The sequence below is a fragment of the Myotis lucifugus genome, unplaced genomic scaffold (genome assembly GCF_000147115.1).
Source record: "Myotis lucifugus unplaced genomic scaffold, Myoluc2.0 scaffold_956, whole genome shotgun sequence".
Taxonomy (NCBI): Eukaryota; Metazoa; Chordata; class Mammalia; order Chiroptera; family Vespertilionidae; genus Myotis; species Myotis lucifugus.
Window position 1 is genome coordinate 33,770 of NW_005872004.1, and position 21,867 is coordinate 55,636.

The 21,867-nt window shown below is 45.6% G+C and overlaps 1 protein-coding gene across 1 annotated transcript in view; it reads right to left on the reverse strand.

Annotated features, from left to right (window-relative positions):
* LOC102416951 (serine/threonine-protein kinase ULK4-like) overlaps window positions 1-21,867 on the reverse strand; it is a gene marked incomplete at its 3' end in the record, with an annotated part of 130,217 nt that overhangs the window by 26,357 nt on the left and 81,993 nt on the right. Inside the window, exon 29 of the mRNA XM_023747732.1 lies at window positions 12,215-12,307. Coding sequence (XP_023603500.1) covers window positions 12,215-12,307 — 93 coding nt within the window. The remainder of the gene's footprint in view (window positions 1-12,214; window positions 12,308-21,867) is intronic.

The window sequence follows — 21,867 nt, forward strand, 5'->3', positions numbered from 1 at the left end:
TCAACTCTTCGCTGGTCCTAGCTCCGTGCTTCCTTCAGACGCAATAGCACCGCCTGCCTCCCTCCGCGATGGTGAGGCAGGGACATCAGGCTTTGAAGCGGAAGCAGCCCGCACGCTGCGGCCCACAGAAAGCCCTCTGTGAAGACACACACTAGCTGTCTTTACTATTATTGTTTTAAATGTCTTAATGAACATTCCTGTACATGAATATTTGTGCGTATCTTTTACTATCGTCTTAGGATATAATCAAAGAAGTAGAATCAGCAAATATTTGAAGTTTACTACATACTGAGAGCCTGCTTGTCACCAAAGATGGGCTAATTTATGAAAGTGCACGTTCCACTGGGCTCTCAGCAAGTGCTATCCAAAACCTGACCCATGTGGTGACCGGACACTCGGCTCCGGGTGGTGAGCACACAATGAGGCATGCCGACGCGGTATTTAAAGCTGCACCCCGAAATGTATGGAATGCTGTTAAGCAATGTTACCCCCATCGATTCTATTAAAACAGTGTTTTAACTTTCCTTTGATATTTGTATTATTTTAATGGAACTTTCTTGTATTGCTAATAAAGGTGATGCTTTTTCGTGTTTATTGTGAGAAATGGCCTTTTCATTCCTTTGTCCCTGCTCCCTTTGGGCCTATCCTACTTTAGAATGTCAAGATACTTGAAGAAGTCTGTCCACGGTGTGTACTTTGCAAACAGCTGGCTTGTGCTCTATTTGTGACTCCACGCAGAAGGAAGACAAGCACGTGATGGTGCATTCTGAGGGTGCAAGGTGTCTCGGAGCATGACCTCACTGAGGAACCCCGGCTGGCCCACTTCCCTGCCTGGGTTTCTTCCCTCTGTAACATGTGATGGCAGAGACTGCTAAGCGATAACACATGTTGGAGATGGTAATGGTGTGCCCAGGAAGTCACAGAACATTTGCAACTCAGACCACTGTTTAGTCTGACAGCTCTCGTGCTCTTTAATTATTCGACAAAGGCGCTGTCTGTATAGCAAACACTGCAATATAGTCTGACCAATAGCGGTCTTCACATAAAATCAGAGGACTTGACATTGAAATGGAGGACTTGGGGAGATGTGAGAAACGCACGGGGAGTCTACGCCTTAGGCCGCATGTTACACTCCATTCTGTTGGGCTTCGCTTGTTCCAGAGTTGACTGATAGTGACAGGTATACGAAAACTGTTTACAGGCAATGCACGACTTTATCAAGAGTAGATAAACAGCAGCCAACGTCTGCAGCACATTGCTGATTCTAAAATGGTACATTACCCTGGTAAACCACCAAAAGAAAGTGCAAACACTGCAACGGAACTGTGATGCTAAAACTTGCCAATTATCAAGGGATTGATTCTTTCAGACTTTAGAAGGCACAGATCAAATCAAGAGACTTTATTATGTCTACGGTTAGGATGCCATGAGCTGATGGCTTTGCTGGCTGTAATGCCCAATGTTTAAATGGTCAGGAATTGAAACCTTGACCTTGACTTCCCATGCTGATAGCCCAGGCTAGACCTCCTGCAGTAAAATCACTATGGGACTCGAGCACTGCTGGTTTAACAACGCTTTCACGCCACCTCCACAATGGCCACAGACTTCGTACAACAGTCTCTAGCTCTGTCTAGTGGCCTGGGAAGCTTGGGGCTCTTGACTGTGAAGCGTGAGGAGGACATGGCCAGAGACCTGTGGGCCGCCCTCGAGGGCTCTGGCAAGCTTCACTGGGAAAGACATGCAGAGTCACAGGCCCAAACAATGTCTCAAAGTACAGGTCTCAGCAAATAATGAGCAGGTGGTAAAGTATGGCCAGTGGCATGGAAGACCTGAGATTCAACCACCATTCTAGGTACACAGGTAGCAAGGACTGGATGGCACCCACTTTAAGCAGGAGTTCAAGCAGAACACATAGGAATGTGCCAATGATATAAACAACCCTAACTCATAAACCCCGCCCAAATCTCACTTTCAAGCATCCCAACTCCCCAGCTCAATGGCCCTCCCTCCGCGTGGCAGTGCGCTCTTACACTTCCCCGGGGGGGGGGGAATATTGCAGGAGGGAACCACCAGGGGGTGCGGACATCCCCCTTTCTCCATCAGTTACCCGTCCTGCAAGGTCAAGGGTCGGGGAAGCTTTTCCAGTAACCTGCCAGAAGTAAATACATCTGGCTTTGCAGGCCACATGGTCTCTTTCAAAACTGCTCAATCGTGTGAACACAAAAGCAGCCGCAGAAGATAAATGAACGAATCAGTGTGGCCGTGTCCCGGTAATATTTTATTTACCAAAACAGGTGGTCGGGATTTGGCCCACCAGCCTCTGTGCTAAATCATTCTCATCGACGAAACGTCACTAAAATACCCCTCATCCCATAAACAAGCAAAAAAACACTCCTCTGACCCGCTGTCTCCCTATTTTTCAGCTGCCCTTTATAGCAAACTCTCCCTGGAATTATCGATCTTCCCGGTGTCCACCTCACCATTTCATCCCCAATGAACTCCCAGAGGCTTCTGCCCCCACGTGGCAGGGGAAAGAACCCCTACCCAAGCTCTCCCTCGGCCGACTGTAATGGTTCGTTCTCCGTCCTCCCCTTCCCGACACCCTCAGCAGCACGTGGCACTGCCATCATCCCTGCCTCTGAACGTCCCTGGAAGCCAGCGGCCTGTTCCTCTAATAATGAAGCTGCACTGACACAGGCAGCCAACTCCCCCACGTCACCCTGTGTGTGCCCTTCCCCAAGAAGCTCCGACCAGCCTCTCCGAAGCAGCTGACCCGGCCCCTCACCCTCCACTCGCTCACTCAGCTGCTCTGTCCTCTGGGCCGCTCCTCGCTGGCTGGAACTGTGGTTTCTCAGTGGTTTCCTGGCGTACTGTCTGTCTCCTGTGCCATCATCAGCTCCTGAAAACTGGGCCCTTGTCTGTCTGTACACCGGGGTGAACAGAACGATTTGTGGAGTGACTCGCTGAGGGAGTGAATAATATTAACTTTTCTTGCAGGTAGAAAACTATCAGAGCTGATGTGCTCTCAAGTTCCAGGATTCCACGGTGGAAACTGACTCTGAGGAAGAGAAAAGCAGCAGACGCCTTTTCTTGTGGGCAAGAAACACGTTCGGGGGAATGGAAGGTAGCATCCCGTTAAAAACAATGGTCTCTGAGCTCCTTTAAACACAGAAGGAAGGAACTGTGAGTTCTGCTGATTGCAGCCCCCGAAATACCAGGGCCGCTCTGTGCAAAGACTTCAACTAAATGCTGGTTTCCGACACGTCGTGTAGTGAGTGGCTCCACTGACAAAGGGACTCTGCCAGGCCCGGTGCCCCTCCCTGAGGAAAGCTGTCGCTAAGTCCACGCAGGTCACAGGAGGAAAACTAGAGTGACCGGCCTCCAGCACACAGGGCTGGCGTGGGAATACGGATTCAAAAGATTAACTTGTTTCTAACGAGAGAGATGAACGGTCTCAGTGAACCCACCTGACGCCCGGAGAGTAAGGACAGGCAATGAAATGTCTACCAGGTCACCCTGACTTCAGGGGAAATGTCTATCACCGTAAACAAGATAAAGGTCAACAACAGATTCAAACAATCACAAATAAGGTTAAGAAAAATGGAATGCCTTGGAAGGTCTTAGGTTGGTGTCCTTCCATAATTCTATCAGGAACAGAATTTGGGGGCAGGATGGGAAAATTGATTTAACACTCACTCCGGGAGTGCTTCTGCAAACACGTAGCCGAGTAACTGTAGGAGTCACGATGATGAGCTATGCCCTGATCGGCACAATGAGCAGAGATTTCTACCCTGTGAGGGTGACTTACATCGTGAGCAGAGGAGGGTTCAAAACCTAGGAGGACGAGGGAAGGAAGAGGTTGAACTGAACCAGGAACCTGGATTGTCTTTCTAATCAGAACTGTACCAAGAGCTGCCACAGTGATGAAAATGAGAGGCACAGGTGTCAGACCCTAACGATGGAAGCAGAGGGAAGCCAAGGAGAATTAAAGGCTGGCTGCTATGGGGCCACGAGGCTGAAGGTGACTGTGTGGAGGAACTGGACCACTCCTAGGAGTAGATGCAACACCATGACACTCAAAACAGTTCAGCTTCAAAGTGGACTGTGATACCAGCTGCATTTCCTTAAAAAGGTGGCTCTGCAGGGAGGGGCAAAGAACAAGGCACCAGAAGGAGGTCTGGATCCCAAGTCTTGTTGCTTTGAACTGACCCTGGGGTTTGGAGCACAAATTCCCTTGAGGGCCTTCATGTCCTCGAGTATGAAATGGAGACAGGGTCCAGGGTACTAATCACACCCCTTCGTTCTGTATTGCTAACTCCAGAGGGAATGCATCTTCCCCAGCTCCTTCCACCCCCAACCACCTGCTTTACACTCCGGGTCACTATTCCCTGCTCTGACCACCCCCAGGCTAGGGACCAGCCCATGCCCTCCGGAGCCCAGAGAAATTACTCAAACTAGCTAACCCTCAACCAGCTTACCACGTCTTCATTTGTAAACTACAAGAAAGGCTCTTGCGCATTTCCTCTCACTTCCTCTGCCTCCCGCCCGCCCCTGGGGCTTCCTCCCGGGGCTCCCTGGGGCATGATATGCCCCCTCCTCCTGGGATCCAGGAGTCTACAGTAAAATATCTCTTCAAAGGCAGGTGTTTCCTGATCTTTGACCTCCCAACCTGAATAATTCAAAAGCCTACATTTTAAAACACCCAGGATCTCCAAAGTCCCATACAGCTCAAAAATTCTAACATTTCTGTCTTCACATGAATAAAGAAAAAAGGTTCTATTCCCTTAGGTCAGGGGTCAGGAAACATTTTCTGAAAAGGGTTAGACAGTAAACACTTCAGGCTTTGCCAGGAACAAGGCCTCTGTCTCATATCCGTCTGTTTGTAAGTTTCTGTTCCTTAAGAACATAAACACCACTCTCACTGGGCAGGCCACACAAAACCAGGCTGCAAGCCAGTAGACCAAGTGGGCCACAGTTGGCCAATCTCTGCTTCAGATGACACGGGAAAGTCTACAGACCTAAGGATGCCTTGAAAACACAAAAAGTCTTACTGAATCCCTACTCAGATTAACATCAATCTGCAACACATAACTGGGGAACCACCATTTGTAAAGGTATACAACAAACTCTAAGTCAGTGGTTCTCAACCTTCCTAATGCCGCGACCCTTTAATACAGTTGTTCATGTTGTGGTGACCCCCAACCATAAAATTATTTTCGTTGCTACTTCATAACTGTATTTTTGCTACTGTTATGAATCGTAATGTAAATATCTGATATGCAGGATGTATTTTCGTTACAAATTGAACATAATTAAAGCATAGTGATTAATCACAAAAACAATATGTAATTATATATGTGTTTCCGATGGTCTTAGGCGACCCCTGTGAAAGGGTCATTCGACCCCCAAAGGGGTCGAGACCCACAGGTTGAGAACCGCCACTCTAAGTGGTTTCCTTGAAAATGTCAGGCCCAAATAGTAATCTGAAACCATCCACTCCTGACCCAGAAATGGCTGCTAAGTGGTCATGCGACCATGAACTCGCATCTGTGTTAAAAAGAAAACAATGAGAAAAGATCACCTTGTTGAAATAACCATCCTGCCTAGAGTCCAGTGAACGCAAACTCAACAGGGTCACAAACCAAAAATCCTTTACAAGAAAAACACATCACTGTTCTAATTCACTTATAGACTCTGGATTTCTAGAACCAGACAACAAGGCTAAGCGACCGAACGACCGATCGCTATGATGCACACTGACCACCAGGGGCAGACACTGAACACAGGAGCTGCCCCCTGGTGCAGTGTGCTCCCACAGCAGGAGTGCCACTCAGCTGACCAATGGGGAACAGATGCTGGACTCACGGTTGGCAAGCGCAGCTGCAGCAGCATGAGCCTCTCCCGCCTCCGCAGCAGCGCTATGGAGTGGTGGCGGCGGCAGCAGCAGGCACAGCAGGACCAGAATGAGTGGGAGCGGCAGGGCGCCGGCCCGAGCTTGGGCTCCTCCCAGGCCACCTGCCGCTTCGCACACTACTGCATCCCTCGTGGGATGTCAGACTGCCGGTTTTGGCCCCATCCCTGCCTGGCCTGTGGGGATCAGGCTGAAACCGTCAGTCCAACATTCCCCAAGGGGTCCCAGATTGTGAGAGGGCGAAGGCCAGGCTGAGGAACCCCACCGGTGCACAAATCTGTGCACCGGGCCTCTAGTAACATACGTACAGCCAACTCTAAACTCTTCTTTTAAGATGAAAGATGCTATTTTACTGAGTTTTCAAAGACAGTTAACAATCACTAATGGTAGAACCAAGAAAAAAGACTATTGAAAAATAAAATAAAATGCCAAACTTCCCAGAGTAAAACAAAATTTTATGCTCAATCTCAGTGGAAGTGCACAAAGACCTCAGCAAGAGTAACAATTGGGACAATTTTAATTTAATTTCCAAATTCTGCTTAAGCAGTATTTAAGTCCCAATAATACGTGTTGAACAAGTGTGCAGCAGCACTATAATCCTAAATCAAGGCAGAGAGAAGGGAAAACAAAAAACAAAATTAAACAAAGCAAGTTTTTGATTTGCAGGATAATGAAAGGAGCTCAAGATGTGCTCAGTATTTGAAATCTTTTACACTTGCTTTATCCCCTGAAATGACTCTACTTTAGTAAAAAGTGCAGAAATGTACCCAATTTGAACAAGTGGCCAAGACAGTAACCGTGGACGATGTCCATCAAGGAGGAAAGAGAAGGTAAGGATGGGTGCTCAGAGGCTCGGTGCTGCTGGAGAAACCCTGCATCTGATTCTGCGAGTGCGGGAAGAGGGCGAATGGGGAAGCCACGTCACGGTGGCCCAGGAATAAAAATGGGAGCCTCGGGGACACAGAGATTGGCTTGCTTCTCATTATGAGGCTTTTCAAAATTCCACAGCCACCTGGCGAAGCAGCGAATTATTTCTGGAGAAATCAATTCATTCTAATTTTAACAAAATTTCACTTTATTCAAGCTATTGCACTCATTGAGATTCCATCAGAGGAAATACCTGTGGAAATTCAGCTCATTGAAGGAAAAAGCACCTAACTGGCTAGTTTAGCAACAGGAAGACATTTCCAGTGATTTGGGCTTTTTCTTTTATCGGACTACAAAGTGTCAACTAGAACCTATCAGAATATGGCAAAACCTAATTTTATTAAACTATGTAAACTGAAAATAAAACGCAAGTGGAAGCCCTCTGTGCCTGGGGTGTTTTCTGATGGCTCCCACAGTTACTATCCAATATCAGACAAATACCACATTCTTTTTCTTACTGAAAATATTTTTCCCATTACTTTGTAGCGTGTGGAGTTCCGGTTTCAATCCGCATCATCAAACATTTCTATCTTCTGTCAAAGGGGTTATCTCATCTAGAATTCTTCCTTCAATATTCCTTTCTCTCCTCAGAATGAAAAGGAAGAGGAGAAAAGAAGAAGGGAGGATGCGGGAAAGGGGGGATGGTTTTACAGGATTTTCTGTAGACCATTTTCCAGCTGAGGGAACTCGGGTACAGAGAGGTTCAGCAATGTGGCCAAGATCATACAGCTAGTTGGGTTAGATCCTTTAGGTTCTCCCATAACCTCTGACCATGACTGTGTCTTGGAAGTCATTATATCTATCTATCTATCTATCTATCTATCTATCTATCTATCTATATATATATATATATATATATATCTCCCTACTATGCAAATAGACTAAATGGTGGAACAACCGAACAACTGGTCACTATGACATGCGCCGACTACCAGGGGGCGCACGTGGAACATGGCGGGTGTCAGCCGCGGCGGGATGTCGGAGCAGGTGAGCGGGGGCGCCAGACCAAGGCGGGGTGCCAGTCGCTGTCATCGGGGCAAGCCTCTGGTGGTTACTGAAAATTCTTTGCTCCCACTCACCGCGGTCCTGCCAGGCACTTGCACCTGCTGCCAGCGTCGGCCCCGCTCACACCCATTGCCAGCGCCCAGCGCCGGCCCCGAATGCTCAGCGCCATCAGCAGGTGCGAGCAGTGGATGCAGGCCCAGGTCGCCCCTGAGGGCTTCTCCACCTCCCCTGCTCCTGAGGGGCAAAAGGGGCCCGGCGCCGTCAGCGCGTGGGAGCGGCAGTGGCAGAAGCAGGGCTGGCCAGCAGAAAAGGGACCGGGGCCGAGACAGGAGGGGCCGGGCAGGAGCGCAGAGGATGGGCCAAGACCCACCCCTGTGCCCACCGCAGCCCCGCAGCCCACAGTTCCTTTCAAGCTGCATGAATTCATGCACTGGGCCCCTAGTTGTTTCATAAAAGTCCATAGATAAGTCTCTCTTCTCCACTAAACTATAAGTACCTTAAAGGTGAGAACTTTATCTTAATTATCACTTATCCTGGTTTTCACTCAGTACTTGATGATTAGATAGATGTTGGTTGGTTGGATGGATGGATGAATGGATGGCCAAAAAAATGAATACAAAACCAATGAGAGAAGTCGGCTGAAGTCTGTAAGGGCAGAAGTATTTTTCATTGAAGGTTACACCTTGGGTTCACATGGGCTCCATTTAAGAGATCCCTGGAATTTCATTCTTTTAAAAGACACTTGTGAATCTTGCCATAAAACAAACAGCTCTAACATTTTTTCAAGCAAATTAAAATGGTAATTCTTAGATAAGAGCATAAACATTTTTGGTTTTTTGCAGTTCAGGAAGAGAGGTATATTTTGCTCCAAACGAACTCAAGAAGTTAAAATTTAATTTGTTTGCTAAGGAAGATTTGCCAAAACGAATTACCTCTTAATGGAAACAAGCTACTAGGGCACTGTTCTCTCCTCGAGCAACGGTTCGGTGCAACCTACTGTAAAATTAAGCAGAGAGAAAAGGGCAGCGCTCAGGGGAGTTTAACACATTCCTTCTCACAGTAAAATTGGACCAATGTGGTAAGCAATTTACCTTTCTGCTATAAACCCAATAAAAGCTAGAGTCACCAGGGCCATAGTGTTTTTTAAGAAAATCCCTGTCAGGTACAATGCAGATTTGATCATCCTCTTGTTCCTTATTTAAGGGGGGCAGTAAATTCTCATTTGTACTATGACTACGCTTTTGAAGACTTCTTTATCCACTAAGAATCCTATAAGAATAAACCCGATAAGGTAATAAATGCTTCACTTGACAGTAGGATGGTTTAATGTTCCAACAGTTATTACTTGGCACTCTGAACTCTTAATGCTAAATTAAGATGAAAATCCTTCAAAGAACACAATGCTGAAGAATCCAATAAATGAGTTACATTTATAACAAAAGGTTCGTGGTTACTTTTATAGTACTAGAAATCGATTTGCCCATAACAATAAAGGAATTCCACTCTTAATATACACTTACAATCAAGCATTTTGCCTAAAACCCCTGCCCCTAAGTCACTGGGGGAAATGTCATAGGATACCATTGTACACACTTTCCAAAATTTGGGTGGGTGATACTCTTTTCAAGGTTAGGCCTAACTTTGGGTTAAAATAAACAATTAAACATAGAACATTCATAAAAATTGACCACAAATAATAATAAAAATTAGAAACATAACAAAAATATGATCTGATCACAATGCAATAAAAACTACAAATTAAAAAGCAAGGGACCATTTCCATCTATCAGAATGGCAATGATGGACACTAGAGACACTAATCTAATAAAGGTTGGGCACCAACAGGCACTTCCCTACACGGCTGGTGGGGAGAACTAACCTCCTAGACTGAGGCAATTCATCACCTTTCAAAATTACAGAAGCTCGGACTAGCGGTTCCCAAACTTGCTTTCATATTGCATCACCTGGGGAACTTCAACATACCGGGTGCCTGTGTCCAGCCCTAGAGGTTGGATTTAATTGGCCTGGGCTGGGCCCTGAGTCTTACACTTTTCAGAAGATCCCCAGAAGATAACGAATGTGCAGACAAGTCTGGGGATTGTGGGCTTATCCACCCGTTGTTGAAGCAAATCCAGTTCTCATTATTCACTCATTATGCATGTTCACACGTGGTGAATGACCTATGGCATCACTCACAGCTTTGTTTTGTAATACCAAAAGATGAGGAACGCATAAATGGAACACAAAGGAGGCTCGCTAAATAAGTGCTGGATATTCATAAAGTGCAGTACTATGTATCTCTTAGAAAGAGGTGCAGAAGTGTGTGAATTACATCTCACTAAAGCCGTTACGTATGTCTGAAGAGGTGCAGATGGTGTAGGCAGCATGCTCATGCCTACGGGAGAATTAACACACATAGTGGTAAGAGTGGCCACCTCGGGGTGAAAGTTTGCTTTTCTCTGCATACCCTTTCAAATACTGACATTTGTACTGTGTTATGTATTAACTCTTTAAAAATGTATTTTAAAAATTAACATGACATCGAAAATCAACCAGGTCATATCACTATCCAGCCAAACGGAATTTATAAGCCAGATCCCAAGGGGCAGGAGGGAATATTTTGGGATGACAGAAATACTCATCTCTAGAGTGGTGGCGGCTGCACCGTATGTGGCTGTAGAAACACAGACCTGTATTCCTAAAATGAGTGACTTTCACTCTGTGTAAACTAGACCTTGAAAACCTGACTTTAAAATAAACCACTTTTTTAAAGACAGCCGGACCTCTCGCACAATGCTGTGAGGACTATAAATAAACCAGTTTGGAAACTGCTCTGCTCTTGACCTCTGGAGCCGCACTCAAAACTGAGCCGGGACCACTCCCACATTAACAACCAGCGTCGGGAGAAAAGGCCCCGGGACAGAACGGGGAATCAGAAAGAGACCTGCCGCGGCGAAGGTGGCCTTCAGTGGAGGTCGGGGAGTAATTGATTTCAGTTAACAAAATTCTTCGGGTATCTTTGTACTCAAAATTTACCTTGCCCTTTCACACTGCTCCATGGAATTGTGTACTCTGGCTGTAATATTAATTGAACATTTTTCTCATTTAAAAAATTAATTGCCCAGGTGGAAATCTGTGTGCCACGCGGCACAGGGGTAATGAACAGGGTACTGTTGTGTGCTGCCCTTCAGAAATGAATGGGGCTGCTCACAGCAGAAGCAAATGGCCTGAGGGCTGCCTCCGCCCAGCACTGCAGACGGCCCCAGGGCCAGAGCACCTGGGAGCCCTGTGAGTCCGTTACACTGCGCCCCGTGCATTGGCACAGCCACGGGGAAGGCTATTTGGGTCAGACTTCCCCAGGGTGGATTCTCTCTACAAACAGCCTTTCTTGTGACAACAGTGATGGGGCGCACTGCTGTGCGGGACTCTCTATGGTAGCAGAGCAGACCAGGTGAAACCCAGCTGACTGGGACTGTGACCGAGGGCCTTAGCTGCTGAAGACCGACTGGCCACTCTGCCGGTCACCGCGCCTACAGGTGGCCTGAACCCAGCAGCCCTCCTGGGTCACCGACGCAACCACAGCTACTTTTCTTGCTTGAAAGCAAAGAGACCTCCCCTTCTCTTCTCCTCTGTGGACCGGGTGCCCCCTAACAAACTTCTCAGGAGCCTGAAAGCTGTTGCCATCACCCTAGAAACTAGTTCCAAAAGCGTGGCATCATTACACGCAGGGCCTTCCATAAAGGCAAAAGCTCCCCATTACTTACCACAAGCGTGTCAACTACATACAATGGTGGGAAGTAACAGTCTGCAAATACCGCAGCGAGGTAATAACCTGTTCAATGCAATATGAGGCAACCACTGACATTTTAAAGAGGACAGGTGCCAGTTTTTTCTCTTTAAAGAATTTATCATTTTGCCCTATCAGAAATGCCACAGGATGCCAACCCCAACAGGGAATAAAGAGATGACAAGACCCCAAACAGCCTAAGTGACAGACATGCGGGCACATCCCCAGTGGGGGTGTGCAGGAGGCAGCTGATCGATGTTTCTCTCTCATCGATGTTTCTAACTCTCTGTCCCTCTCCCTTCCTCTCTGTAAGAAATCAGTAAAATATATTTAAAAAAAAAAAAAAGGAATTTATCATTTTAAAGCATCAGAAATGCCACAGGATGCCAACCCCAACAGGGAATAAAGAGATGACAAGACCCCAAACAGCCTAAGTGACAGACATCACAAACCATAAAACATGAAAAATGACCACTCTGGCAACTCAAATGTTGGACTTGCAGAATCTCATCATCTTTAACATTTGCAGAACATGTAAGTGCATCTCGGAGATGCGAAGCGAGAGAAAGACCTGGGGCCTGTACCTGGTGAAGGCGGGGCTGTGCGCGGTCATCGCCACCAGCAGCTTCAGGGCATAGGCCGGGACCGGGCCAGGCTCCGTGAGGACGTGCTCGTACCTGGAATGACAGGTGATGGGAGAAGCGCTCAGTGATTTTCCTCCCTGAAACCCTCCTCTCCACGACAGAAACCAGAGGCTGCAAGGTGCACACACCTGACAAAGCACAGATGCTGAAACAAAGGTATGAGCTACAGGGTCTGCGCTGGCCAAGGGGACGATGACACTGCCCACCTCCCAGTGTTGTGGGAAGTTCAATGAGACAATCCACTTAGGGCCATTAGGATTGAGCTGTCCACAGAGCAGGAAACTTTAGCATTAGGGATCTGTGCCAGGGGTCCCCAGGGCGACCTGCACACTAGGAGATTTGCTATGGGACTCACAAGACGCCCATACGGTCAGATTCATGACGAAGATTTAGTGCATGAGCCCCCTTACCCAAGGCGGGTATGTTCCAAGACCCCCTGAGGAAGCCTGAAGCGGCAAACACTACTGAACCCTATATATACTATGGTTGTTTCCTATACATACGTATATACAGTCTATGGCTTCTCTCTGGCATATCTAAACTGCCAGCATCACTATTCACACTCTTGGGGCCATCATTAAGACAAGGGTGGCGTGAACATAGGCACCGCGATACAGCGACAGTCCATCTGCTAACCCAATGATCACTAAGTGACAGACAGACAGGTAGCGTGTAGAGAGTGGATGCGCACACTGGACAAAGGGAGATTCGCCCATGTTATTCGCTGGGCAGAGGCGGGTTCACATGCGGTGTCAACCTAGTTCAGCTGCCCCGTGTACAGCTCCATGCAGATGCTTAAGTGTTGGATGGACGGATGGAAGGACGGACGGACGGATGGATGGCCAGACAGACGGACAGATGAATGAACATACAGATGAACAAACTAACTAACCAATCAACTATGACTTAACTATCTGGAACCACCAACAACTAGAGGCAGCTAACTATCTCCAGAAAATCCAAAATGTATCTTTAAAAACCCATGACATGAAGCAGATGCTGCTCATGGGGAGAATGGGCCCCCAGTTTACTCACAGCCTGTTCACGCTCGTGTTGAAAACTGTTATATAACAAGCCTAGTTAAGCAGCCCCTAAGCCCACAGCCATCACAAAGGAGTAACGGGAGGAGAGGGACCGGTACAGAAAGGCAGCCTGAGAGTTACACCAGGACTGGAAAGCCCAGGAAAAACCCGAGGGCAAACCCGGACTCCAACCAGCAGACGGCATCGGGCGCAGAGGAAACCGCTGCCGGTACCTCCAGGGGCCCAGGGGCCCAGCACACACCACGATGTTCAAACTGGGCAGTGGGTCAAGAGAATGTTCAGCTGGGGAGGGCTCTGCTTAGGGGGGCGGGAAGGACCATGTTTTAGAAAGCCTTCTTATAAAGTATTTTTAAATTATGGCAATGAAAAGATATGCCCATGTAGGACCGATGAAAGACAAAACACCAGATCATTCATAACAAAGTCATAAACAAAATATTAAGAAACCAAAGGAGATCCGTGTGTTTAAATAAACAGCACAACCAAGCATGATTAATTTTAGAAATGAAAACAGTCAAATTTAGAAAAACAATACATTTTATCACATGAATAAAACAAAAATCAAAGAAACTTTTTTACAAGTGATAAAAATGCACTTGACACCTGAATTGAACTTTTTTAAAAAAAGGAACAACTCAGCATACTAGAGAGAAACCATTTCTCCTTTCTGGAATAGTCTTACAAAATACAAAGCCCTGCCTGGCCAGTGTGGCTCAGTGGTTGAGGCGTCAACCTATGAACCAGGAGGTAATGGTTTGATTCCCGGTCAGGGCACATGCCTGGGTTGCGGGGCTTGATCCCCAGTGTGGGGGTGTATAGAAGACAGCCGGCCAATGATTCTCTCTCATCACTGATGTTTCTATCTCTCTCTCCCCTCTCCCTTCCACTCTGAAATCAATAAAAGTATATTTTTTAAAAAAGTATATTTTTTAAAAAAGAAAACACACTGAGGAAACATTATTGACAGAAATACAAATATGTTGAGGTTGTGTGAGGTTACCTAACCTTGAAACAGGAGGAAAGAAGGAAGTCTGTACCAGCCTGTTCATGAGAATTTTTGCAAAGAATATTGCTATGATTTTCTCCCCTTGGAAAACGAGGGGTAAAATTCACATTTGTTCGGAATAGAAATATTGAGTATTTTGAATGTATTTTAATCAAAGAGAGGTTTGCGGCAAGAACTAGCCAAAACGATGCTGTGATTTATTAAGTTTGTCTTCCAGAGAAAGATAAAGCAGCTGAGCTGATAATAATTGGACCTCGCACTCTTCTGAATGCCACTGGGCAGGAAAAAAACAGACACAAAACAATGATAAGCCAGGGCTCCGAAAGGGCTTCGCAGGAGGGTGACCAGTGAGAAGCTGTCCACCTGACAGGCACTGGGGAGGAGGACTCCAAGGGCATGGGCCCGGCCAGAGTGAGATCACCGTCCACTTCGGAGCACACTGCCCAGACAGTGGCCCAGACCCCCCTCTTCCACCTTCAGGGTCCTCCCAAACCAGGGCCCTTGCTAGGTCCCAAACCGCTGGAACCCAGGCAGGACAAGCCCTGCACCCTAAATTCACATCTGCCCCGACGGAGAGGAAACTTTCGAAAATCACCTTCAGGGACCCAAGGAATGGACTGTTTCCTGTCTTGTCAAGTACCTGGAGCAACCAGCGCCCAGGTAGGTAGGCTGCAGAAAACTGACACCGGCTGTGTGGATAACTGAATTACTGAGAAGCTGTTCTGGGGATTTGGCCCCAGAATTGGCCACATGGAAAGAAGAGCCTATTTTGCTGGGTGGTGGGGGGCCCGGGAGTCGGGCAGAGGTACCATGTCGTAAGGATCCATTCTGTTGGGATCAAGCCACATACTCACATTTCACATCTCCATGGAGTGGACTCTGAGAATTTGGGGGGAAAGAGTGAGTCCAGGTTATCCAAGAAACTCTAGGAGAAATACAATAAGATTCTAAATAAAAAACTAAAGTACTTGGCAAAACCACGATAATTATTACCTGTGGGGAGAGATCAAGAATACGATATGAATGAAAAGGAAAGAAAGGTGGCAACACTGGACAAGAAAGTAATCTTAGAAAGGGAGTGGGAAAGAATGGTCAGGCCATATCTTATAAAAGTGCACTGGCAATAAGAAAAAAATCTAAGCAAAAAACTTGTAAATCTGTAAATATTTACAATGTGTAAATATTCACATATTCTTGGGTGAGAAGACCTCTATGACATCACAACAAATGAGAAGTGAATAAAAACAACAACATTTACTGCTTTTTCAGGGCAAGTTTTTAAATACTACATATTTCTCAATGACAAACCACCATAAAGAAATCAAAAGAGGGGAAAAATTTTTGCAGAATGTTGGTAAAATAAAGAGCTAATATTCTTAATATATAAAGAATTATTGCAAACCAATAAACATCCCTCCAGAAAAGAGGACAAAATCCAACTTAGAAGAGTATCAGTGGCCAAAAAGCATGGGGAGCGGAAATGATCAGCTCACTAACACCTGAAGGAATGAATGCGAGTCCAGCTGACAGGAAGAGTAACACGGGTCATCTCACAAAGGAACGCCGGTCGCGCAAGCTGGTCGTCATCGTTGAAAATAATTTGCCAAAACATATTCAAAAGCCCTTACCATGTACATAATTTTTAACACAGTGACTCTACCCCCGGACATTCAACAAAATGAGTAAGTCTGCACCCAAAGATGCAGTGCTGAAAATGGTCTTTGTAACCATTTCTTTAACAGTGAAACACTGGGAAAGCCTAGATGATCAGGAACTGGGAGTTTTTTAAATGATTTCCAGTGCATTTATAAATGTAGGAGTAAGTAGATTACAAGACAGTCAATAAAGTTGTGTTATATAAGCTCATATACTTAGATAATAGATCGATGATTGATAGATAGATAGATAGATAGATAGATAGATAGATAGATAGATATTCCCAGTATGATGTCTGGGAGTAGGCAGTTCTGAGAAACTTATAAGAAGCACTAAGTAAACCTCACTAGAGATGGAGAAAACGGGGAGCAGGCAGATGTTGACATGAAATGGTGGACTAGAAGCAAAACATTGAGTGTCTTGGATGGCTGGGTAAGTATGTTAATGTTACCTTCTTCTTTTGTTTGCTTGGGTATTTTTGTTTGTTTCTTTTAATCCTCATTTGAGGATATTTTTTCCATTGATTTTGAGAGAGAGTGGAAGGGAGAGGGAAAGACAGAGAGAAACACTGATGTAAGAGAAACATCGATTGGCTGCCTTCCACATGCCTGACCAGGGCCGGGAGCCTGCAACTGAGATACATGCCCTTGACCAGAATCAATCCCAGAACCCTTCAGTCTGCAGGCCAACGCTCTATCCACTGAGCCAAACTGACTTGGGCTGCTAAAGTCTTCTCCAAAATTTGAACTCCAAAATTTTATAAAATGAGAGTGGGTATAAATCAAGTTAGTAGTCAATATTTTGATACCTTTCCTATCTTGTGATATTTTGTAACCTGAGTTCTATACAACACTGCTGTCTTGCATGAATGCATAGATATTTAAGTATATCAGTAGTTAAATAGATACATAAGTGGATGGAGAAATAGACATGTGGGTAGAAAGATTGAGAGATAAGTAGATAGACAGATAGATAGATTTTTTTAAAGTGAAAAGATAGATAAGACTTCAAAGTATTAAATTTTATTTCAGACATAAGCCCTCATCTCTTCTGAACTCTTCAATAAACTCAACAGCAAATTTTCATTATAAAGGTATGAAAGGCTAAGAGAAACAACTTCAGAAAATCAACACTCAAGGTTTACAAATGTGGATAATTTGGAACTAGATAAGGATATCCTTTCACCCCCAATCAGAATAATTCTAGCATCCTAGTTCTTTGGATAATATTATGATGCTTCTTTCTGGTGCAAAAATATTTGACTTAAACTTTATATGCCAAAAAAAAAAAATTCCTAAGGAAAGGCTATAAATGAAATACTCCCAACTATTCTGATTGCCATCAAAGACGGCCAAGCTCATGCCAATGCTGACATAGAATGCTTGTAGTAAGGGATGCAATACAGAACCATCCAATGTTCCTTGACCGACTGGCATAGAAACCAAATTCATGACTTTTGCTGGACATCATTCCAGAGGCAGATGAACAACCCTACAGTGTGTTGCCATCGAAAGGACAAGACAATTCTAATCTGTAAGGAACGCGATTCTCAGATTCTGAAAAACAAAGCCGTAGCGTTTATGGAGTCATTATGGCGCTGGTAATTGTACAGGCCACCGGAGAATAATAAAAAGGAAAGACGTGCTCATTTTCCCCAGGAGGGACACGCTGAATGCCATATTGTCATAAAAAACATTATTAGCACATTTATATCAGCATGATCGCTTCTCAATACAAAACACTCGAAGCTAACAGAAAAGATGAAAACTGAAATCCTCGTTGCTAAAGTGGTTCCAGTCACCAAAGGGAAACTGCACAGCAAATGTTTCCCACGGCCGCCGCCTGGCTTAAGGCCTTCCCCGACTGTCCTACCGAACACAGCCCCTCCCCTTACTGTCACTCTCTGTCCCCTTAATCGGTTTTTTCTTCACGGCTCTCACAACGAACTGAAATCATCTTCTATATGTGTGTGTTTACTGCTTTGTCTTACCCCTGGGATGGCAGCTCAGTGAGAGGCAGGAATTCAATCTTGCTCACAATAGTACTCAATATATACTTATTGAATGAATTAACTAAGAAAGAAAGGAGGGAAGCGGGGGGAGAAAGGATTTCAAACATCATATGCATAATCACACAAGTAATTATATTCCTTACATTTGTAGGAATATTAAAATTCCCTCTTCCCCAAAATAACAACGGTGTGTTTCCTGAGTGAAGAACCTAGTCCCACTCACAGTTAAATATCGCAAGAGAAATACCCTCACCTTATGTAACAAATCCCCTCACCACCCCCAAAAAAATGTTCAAACAGTCAGCAAAAGACTGCTTCAGTGCTAAGATTTCACTGATAATGACTTTGATATTAAACTTCTGAGAGGTGCCAATTTTAATTAATAAGGTCACTCTGGGCTTAACTTCCATTAAAGATTGCCTGTTCTCTTCGGCATGAACCTTCAAAATTAAATCCTTCTCCCTGCTGGAGACAAAGTCATGGTAATTTTCTGAGGATGTATGGTTCTCTTTCTTCCCAGAAAAACACACTTTTCCTCACTGTTCATACAGATAACTCAGTTACATTACTGGCACTCCGACTATCTTGCAGAGAAGAGGTGAGACTGAAAGAAGGGAGGAGGAGGAAGTGAGGACAGGGCCAAGACATGAATACGAACATACTCGAATCACAAGACCCAGGTTAATCACCAATGACTAACATCACCAACTTTAACATGCATAATTTCATAGTTTTCTCAAGCTGGTGGCAGGAGAGAGAAATTGCAAATATGAGGAAGGTTTGGCAAACTCTTGCAGACTTGAAGATGGAGGGGCCACGTGAGAAGACACATGGCCACCTAAAGGAACATAAGACAGCACAGAACAAGGACTTCCATTCCACAACTAAGTACTGGGTAGGAAGACTGCAGAATCTCAGAAGGAAGGTGGGTATGGTGGTGGGCGGGAAGTGATCAACCAAAGAACTTGTATGCACGTATGCATATTCTATGGACAATAGGGTGGTGAAGGCCTGGGGTGGGGGGCAAAGGTGAGCTAGAAAAAGGGAACACATGTAATACTTTCAACAATAAAATTTTTTTTTAAAAAGTGCTGGATGGGATAATGGTCTGAGAAACAAAACAAATGGCCTATCTGAGTCCGAACTCAGGACCTGTGAGTGTAACCCTATTTAGAGAAAAGGTCTTGGCATGTAGTTAAGGATCTCAAGATAAGCTCACCCTGGATTTAGGGTAGACCTCAAATATAATGACAGACATCCTTATAAGAGAAAGGCAGAGGCAAATCTGAGACAGACACACAGAGGAGAAGGTCAAGTGAGGACTGAGGCAGCAACGGGGGTCACGCTGCCATAAACCAAGGATGGCGGGCAGCACCAGAAGCCAGGAGAGAGGCGTGGATTCAAGGTCAGACTCTCCAGAAGTAACCAACTCTGCTGACACGTTGATGTCAGCCTTCTGGCCTCCTGAGCTGGGAAAGAGCACATTTCTGTTGTTGTAAGCCAGTCCGGCGGGGTCCTTTGTTACTGCAGCCCTAAGAAACGAATAGGAACTGCGAGGAACCATTCTGCCACCAACCTGAATGAGCGGGGAAGCAGCTTTCTCCCAGGCTTCAGACCAGGACTCGTCCTAGTGGACAAGCACCTGCTTCAGGCAGCATGAGCTCCGTAGCAGAGAACCACGTCCCACGGGATCTGTGGGCCTCTGACCTAAGGAGCGTGACCCAACAAACGGATGTTGCTGTAAGCCACAAAGCGTGTTAACGTTAGCGAATACTGACAAGCCAAAGTTAAAATCTTGATGGTGAGCATCCTTTCCTTGGAAATGCCCTTGAGTAGCGTTTCAAAATTGTGATCAAAGGAACCCCAGAGTTCCGGGAGCTGTTAATAGCCCCCGGGAAAGAGTGTCCGAAGGTCATCTAATTTTTAGAAACGCTGAGCTGTAGAAAGTTAAATGTGTGAACTGAGAAACGCACAAGCCAGGGAACAGGAAGCACAGAAAATGTCCCAGAAGAAACATGTCCCCAGGCAGGCGGATGAACATCGAGGAAGCCACGGTGAGTAAAGGCGGCCTCGATACTTATTCCATTTATATTAAGTAACATTTCTATTTGCATGACTTACAAACTTCTTCGGTTAAAAAAATTATTATTAATGTCTGAAATACTTGGCTCTTCCCGACAGTACATTCCATAAAGGCAGTGGCTGAGCCTGTCTTGGTCACTATTATATTCCAGCAACGAGAAATATGCCAATGACATAAGACACATTCAATTAGTGCCCGTGAATATCAAATGGGCCGGTGAAGAGAGAAAACATTCTCTCCCAAGCTCGGATCACGTAACTCTCACGTGCAGACTCTGCTGGAAAGAAGCTGGTCAGCCTGTTGCCAACTCCTCTGCCTCTTCCACACCCTGGCCTCCCCCATTCTTTCCTGGGGTGCCCACTCGCTTTCCACCCAATCATACCCAGGTTTCATAACTCAAATACCATCTCCCTATCAACAGCAGTATAATCCTCTACGTACAAAAGGCACAAATACTTGTAACTGAAGTCCATCTCTTTAAAAAGCAAAGCATGCACGCTGAGAAGAGGTGATGGGTCTTGGATATTAGTTCACAGTTTAAGTGTCATTCATGGTATTTATGACAGGTATGGGGATGTCACCCTGACCCGGTCGCTGGATACCCAGACGGTGGGTCAGTCGTCAGTCTGGGTGTGTCCCCGGGCTGTTTCTGGGGGGGTCAGTGTGTGAGTCAGCAGACCAGTAAAGCAGCGGCTCTCCCTAACGTGGACAGTCCTCACCAGTTAAAGTGAAGACCTAAACCGAGCAAAAAGGCTGAGGACGAGGGAACTCCTGCTGCTCCCACTGCCTCTAGTTGGGACCCTGGTCTTTTGCTGCCTTTGGACTTGAAACATCAGCTCTTCCTGGGTGTCCAGCCTGCCAGCCTTCAGACTGGGACTTCACCAAAGGCTTTTCTGGGTCTCGGGCCTTAGGCCTCAGACTGGGACTTCTCAGCCTTCATAAGCAAGTGAGCCAATTCCATACAATAAATCTCCCTCTCCCTCCATATATGTATATGCATCCTATTTGTTCTGTTTCTCTGAGAACCATATCTAATATTTCGCTTAATAAGGTATTTATTCTTACCACTGAGTTTTCATTCACATCACACAACAGTTCTGATAAGCACCTTGAACACAGGTATTACATGGTCTTTAACAAGATTAAATTGTTATCCTTCCTTAGAATTTTGCCCGAGCTAATAGAAAAGACACCCGCTCTTTCCCTGGGCTCAGCGCCCAGGAGCCGTTTCCCAACAAGGAAGAACCTCTCTGAGAGCAAAGCCACGCAGGAGTGGGCAGCCGGAGCGATGGAGACGGACACACACACACACACACACACACACACACACACACACCTGGCTCCGTAGAAATGAACTCAAACCCCCCCAAATCCAGTTTTACTTGATGCCAGTGCAAGTCCTGGACTTCTCAGTGAGTAAATAATTATTTTCCAAGTTAGAGTCCAGGGTTACTACTTGCAAATAAAATACTAATACAACACTCTCCTGTAAAAAAACTGAGGGGCCAGGAAAAGCCTGTCGCCTTGGCTTTATCCAAAGTGTTAAGGTCAAAAAAGGATCAAAATGTTAACAAAATTGGAAGTACTGACAAGATATCTACAGTAGCCCCCACTTAACCCCAGTTTCGCTTTCTATGGTTCTAGCATCTGTGGTCATCTGCAGCTGAAAATATTAAATGAAAAATTCCGGAAGCAATACTTAAGTGTTCATTTGTGTGCCCTTCTGAGTAGCATAACTAATTCTTGCACCGTCCTGCCCAAGATGTGACTCCCCCTTTAGGCTGTCGGATAGCA